This window comes from Gossypium hirsutum, chromosome A12, assembly GCF_007990345.1.
Source record: "Gossypium hirsutum isolate 1008001.06 chromosome A12, Gossypium_hirsutum_v2.1, whole genome shotgun sequence".
Classification (NCBI taxonomy): domain Eukaryota; kingdom Viridiplantae; phylum Streptophyta; class Magnoliopsida; order Malvales; family Malvaceae; genus Gossypium; species Gossypium hirsutum.
In genome coordinates this window covers 7038818-7044771 of record NC_053435.1, presented here as the reverse complement: position 1 = coordinate 7044771, position 5954 = coordinate 7038818, and the positions used below count along the sequence as shown (strand labels likewise).

The 5954-nt window shown below is 41.5% G+C and overlaps 1 protein-coding gene across 1 annotated transcript; it reads right to left on the bottom strand.

Moving 5' to 3' along the window:
* Positions 1-715: 715 nt before the first annotated feature.
* Positions 716-5745, bottom strand: LOC107932681 (translocase of chloroplast 120, chloroplastic). Its single transcript, XM_016864751.2, is given in 3 exon segments — positions 716-1260; positions 1263-5208; positions 5504-5745. Coding segments are annotated over 2 exon segments (4260 nt in total). The 5' UTR covers positions 5185-5208; positions 5504-5745; the 3' UTR covers positions 716-922.
* Between the last annotated feature and the right edge of the window lie 209 nt (positions 5746-5954).

Here is a 5954-nt window from a genome sequence, read left to right as displayed (position 1 = left end):
TTAAAATTTGGGATTAATGGACTCTTGTACTGAAATGAAAATCCCACATTTATTATTATAGTTCAGACACCAGATTCCTTTACTGAGGCCATCGTCTTCAACTTTGAAATTCTAACATTTTAGTTCTTAAGTGCACTAGAAGATCCCTACAACAGTTAAATCTATCCGCTCTGTAATCGGAGGGTCTTAAATATGTCGCCCTTACTGCTATAATCTAGAATAAACAAATTTCCTAACCTTATTAGTCTTGGCAGCTGAGGGTTGAAAAGGAAGACATGCTACTGGAGAGTACTGACCCCGAGTCAAAGGTTGCTCTTATCTATGCAATGGCCGCCAAGAGAAATGAGACTGCTATGACCCTTTGGGAAGGCCCTCAAGGGAAAAGAAGACCCCTTACAATTCAATTGCAGCAGTTATCCCCCAAAAGAATAGGGACCTCACAGATTGCAGCACTAAGGGCGTCCTCATCACTGCCTTACGCTTCATACTGGCTCAGGCGGTGTCACCTGCAAGTTAACCCCCTTGCAAGTGATCTTTTATAATGTGCAACTACATTTCTAATTCCGGCCATGATGAATATTGAAATGCCACCTAATCATTAATTATATACATGTAAATACACCTATTTGTAGAATATTCTGGCGATTTATCCTATAGTATATTAATAATGTAGGAAAGTGAGAAAAGAAGCAACTCTTGATTGAGGAGAGGATGATTTCATGGGAACAAAAATAACCTTATTATGCAAAATATGTAAACAACAAAACTACAATCACCATATCCAGCAAAGATAAAAGAAATGGTAGAAAAATATTATAGAAATTTCAGCACCTTACTTTCAGAGTTTCACTCACCTCTTGAAAGACCACAGAGAGTTGGCCATTTTTAAAAATTTGTCTTATCCGTAGCAACCTAATTCTCATCATTGTCCATACTGCACTTGATGTGAATATTCAAACAGTTTTTTCAGTAAAGGAAGGACAGCAATCAAAGCAACCTGAAGCTGTTCAGAGCTATTTATTCGTAAACTGACTTGTCCTGCACCTTTGTTATTCAGATTGGCACGAGCTATTAGATTCGTAGACCGTCCAACAGGCACCTGTGACTGTATATTGCATCCAATGGCAAGATCTCCATGCCAATCCATGATAGATAGGCCAAGTGTAGATAAGGAGCGACCCAAAGGGTAATCTTTATCCCTCAATTGTGCTTCCAAGCTGCCCCCATAAGCAAGATCGCCACGTCCAGTCATAGCACCCCAGCCATGACTACTTGGAACTGCTTATTAGCAATCAGTTTGTCTTCAAATTTCACTCCAGCTGATAGTGCATCACCTAAGAGTGTAACTGAGATGCCAGCGATTGCCTTATTCTTCTTCAGATTACTAAACCTGGTCTCGCTGCGCAGTGTATAGGCTAAGTCCTTTCCAACAGTCTGCATATCAAAACCCAATGAAGTTGCTTTACCTTCCCCGTGCTTTAAAGAACTGGCCAGTTCCATTTGGACATTGGCATCCCTTTTGTCCTTTGTAACCTGGCCAGAAAATGAAATAGGAAATTTCTTTTTTGCAACGAACAGTCTTTCGACATTAATACCTTCGTAACCAACATCATGATCCCAACCATGAATATCTAGAACTGGCCTAACAAGCCATGGGTTGGAGGAATCAAGGGAACGATAGCGATGAGTTGGATTATCAGAATCAAAAGAAGCAGGCAACGCCAAATCTGGCATGGGAACTGGAACAGAAGAAGCACCACTACTTTCTTCTTCTGCATTTTCACCATACTCACTTGGCAGATCCTTGGCTGCAGCAGCCATTTTCTTCATCATCTTTCGCTGCTTTTTCTCTTCCTTCAGTTGCTTCTTCATAAAAAGCTTTTCTCTATATTCCAACTCATCAAAATATGCTTTTTTCTGAGCTTTACTAAGCTTTGCTATTTGTGCTTTACTCAACCGCTTGAAAGGTGGCAGCTCATCATATTCTGGTTCATCCTCGGAGTCGGAGGATTCATCCAAATCATCATCTAATCCATCCTCATCACCATACTGCTCTTCAGGAAGCCTAACTTGTGGTCTTGATTGAAGAAGAGATGAAAGAAGGTAAGGTAAAGGAGGTGTTCTTGCTCGAGTAGCAAAAGGCTTTCCTGGGGGAGTATCTTGCAACTTCAAAAGCGTGTTTGCCTCGGCTAGAATTTTAGATGCTAAGGAAAGCAACAACAAATGAGGCTTCCAGACCTGACCATTTGGCAATACTCTCTGGCCTGCCCTATTTGTTCTACATGCAGAGTGATTCTCCACTAATGAAACAGGATTCATGAGTCGCATATCCCCAGCTGCCTGACGAATAGCCTGCTGTACAACATGAGAACGTTGAGTGACAAACATGTCATAGCTAGAAGCAGTACCATTAGGACCATCTGGTGGAGCAGAAGCTGCATGGGTCAAAACCACAATTGCATTAAACCATATAGAGGGACCAAAGACCTCAGTTATCGTACGCAAGAGGGGCATATCACCAAAATCCCTCGTTTGCATGTCCAACCTATCAAGGTACAACACAATATCTGGAGGTGTTTTCTTAATGAAACGCTTAATGGAGTGAAGGATCTTCTCGTTCTGGCATTGGTCAGACCAGGAAGGAAGAAGGCCTGGTGTGTCAATTACACGAACTTTGATACCATGCACAGTACCCACAACATCCTGAACCTTTTTGCTACCAGTCTGGAAAGCATCAGTGCCAAACTTGACTTCATCAAATATTGAATTAATAGTAGCACTTTTACCAACTCCGGTCTTCCCAAGGACCATAATTGTATAGGAGAAATCAAGGGGTTCATTTCCAGCTGCCTCAAGCTGTTCAGCCATAGCACTTGCACGGTCAAAGCTGAAGGCACCAACCCGGCCCCCATTTCTCCCCCGGAGCTGCTCAGCTAATCCTAGTCTGTACAAAACCTGTGCCACAACAACATTATGGGGAGTCTGCCCGAGCCTATTTGCAAGCCTCAAAAACTTAACTCTAATCAACTGAAGCTTTTCGCGAGTCTCATCATTCTCCTCAGCCTCCACATTGCCAGTATCTTCAATTTGTTGTGCCTGTGCCTGTGCCTGAGAGACACTTCCATTTGCACGAGGCTGCTGCACCACCCTGGCGGCAGGTTCCAATAATGGAGCAGCGCGCCCCAGGCCAGCAGGATGAGAAGAGATAGCAGGGTTAGTAGATTTAACAGATGATGACAATGCTGGAGCAGGTAGAATTTCACATTCTCTAGTGACAGAGTTGTTTCGCTTAGGCTCCTGAGCCATGTCCACTTTTTTCCCAAATTCTTTGGCTTTAGCAGACACTGAAGATCCTGGAGCATGTTGCACTTCCTGCTCTATGGTCACTTGGGTGCTTTGCTTATCTTGTTGATTTTTCTCTGCTTTATCATCAGAATGTTCAATCACAAAATTAATATCTTGACATTTATTACCCACCATTTCATCAGGGAGCCGAGATTGAAAACCATCATGAACCTCTGTCCTCAAATCAGCTTTACCCGACTCAATCTTCTCATTCCTCTCATCTGTAAACTTTTCTGAAGAGGACAAGTTTCCAACTGCAGAAGCAACTGTTCCTTCAACAGATATACTCGGCTCAGATTGCGTATGTTTCAGTTCATCAATCTCACCATTATGCTTCATGTCCCTAGCATATGATAAATGTTCTACTTTTCCATTCATGTTATCCTCCACCTCCATAGCAGCAAAAGCCTTATTTGCTTTTTCATCTTCATCTCCACTATCCACTGGATCAAGACCAGCTGTAGCCCCTTTTACTTCTGTACACTCTTGTCCCTGATCAGTATCTCCTTTTACAGGCATCTCAATTGCTGTATCAGACTTGAGACTTATTTTTTCCTCATCCCTTGGGACTTCTGTTTCTCCGGTACCATTGATTTCATCTTCATCTCCACCATCCACTGAATCAAGACCAGCTGTAGCCCCTTTTACTTCTGTACACTCTTGTCCCTGATCAGTATCTCCTTTTACAGGCATCTCAATTACTGTATCAGACTTGAGACTTCTTTTTTCCTCGTCCCTTGGAACTTCTGTTTCTCCGGTACCATTGATTTCAAGTGCTTCCTTCCCACCATTCAATTCATCAGTCTTTTCGCCCATTTCAGTAACTGCTTCGTCAATCTTATCAGCTTTACCAGCCTCAATCTTCTCATTCCTCTCATCTGCAAACTTTTCTGAAGAGGATAAGTTTCTATCTGCAGAAGCAACTGTCTCTTCAACAGATTTCCTTGGCTCAGACAGCCTATCTTTCAGTTCATCAATCTCACTATTAAGCTTCATGTCCCTAGCATTCAATAAATCTTTTAGTTCATCTGCAGAAGCAACTGTCTCTTCAACAGATTTCCTTGGCTCAGACAGCCCATCTTTCAGTTCATCAATCTCACTATTAAGCTTCATGTCTCTAGCATTCAATAAATCTTTTAGTTCTCCGTTCATGTTATCCTCCAACTCCACGGCAGCGAAAACCTTTTCATCTTCATCTCCGTCTACTGAACCAAGATCAGCTGTGGCACATTTCACTTCCGTACTCTCTTTTCCCTGATCAGTATCTCCTTTTACAGGCATCTCCATTCCTGAATCAGACTTAAGATTTCTTTTTTCCTCATCCATCGGAACTTCTGCTTCTCCAGTACCACTGATTTCAGGTACTTCCTTCCCACCTTTCAATTCATCATTCTTTTTGCCCATTTCAGTCCCTCCCTCGTCAATCTTATCCAACACCACACCACCACCAACACTCTCACCTTTCTGCTGGTCCACCAACTCTGCCACAGCCTCCTGAGTTCCAACCTCACTTGGAACGGCGTTCTCCTGAGTTTCAATAGCCTCTTGAAAGGTCTCTGCTTCAGGTTCTAAATTCAAGTTCTCCTTAACTACCACTGAACCAGTATCGCCAAATGTCTCAACATTTCCAATTGCATCCTCAACTAAACCGCCTTCATCCACTCCAGATTTTTCTCCCTGTTCTTGCAAATTCTCCAGTGTTGCACTTGCCTCCTCAAAAACCTCATCTACTGGTTCTTCTGTTTCACCGGAATCACCAGCAAACCTCACCTTCACTTCCTCATTGGCAACTCTTTCTTCCGCAATCTTATTATCTACCATTACTACCCCATTTTCCATTTTCACAAATGTTGCTTCAAAAACCTAAACTCAGGAAGAAGATTAGAAAAAAGAAAGACAGCCCATTATAACCACTAACCATCTGAATCAATAAAGAATCAATTATAAGAAGCACCTACAAAACGAAAACCCATCCTTTCCTAAAACCCCAACATAAAAAAGCAATACGAATCCAAATGTTAAAGAAAGAAAATGGATCGGTCTAGTTCTTCAGAACCGAAACATCATCTTTCCAAAACAAATCAGATCCCAAGTTCATAAATGTAAATAATAATAAAAGAGAGATAGTAATTATAATAAAAAAAAATAAAAAGGTTACCTGGTCTTTATGGTGCAGTGATTTTCAGATAGAGAAATAGAAAAGGGTTTTCTGTACTATAATGAGAGACAGATTAGAGAGTCAAAGTATCTGTGGTTGGTTTATATATATGCCTTTTTATATTTTCCTCTATTTCCACATCTACTGCAACTGCACAAGAAATGATGTATTACGGATAAGAAGGTGATCAAGGGATGAGAATGGAGGTTGGAATGGGATCAAACGGTGAGAGATGGTTGATTAGTATGATCATGAAAAACGCCGAATGACGGTGATAAGAAAATTAAAGTTAGAAAAAAAAGGAAAGTTAGCCTATCAAATGGATAGAGTCACGTGATCATACCTTATTCGAGAGGGACAGACAGGGAGAGATTGTGGGCCGTCCCATCTTTCCTGATTGATTGCGCCTTTGAGTAACCCAAATTGCAAACCTTTTTAATATTTAATTTTA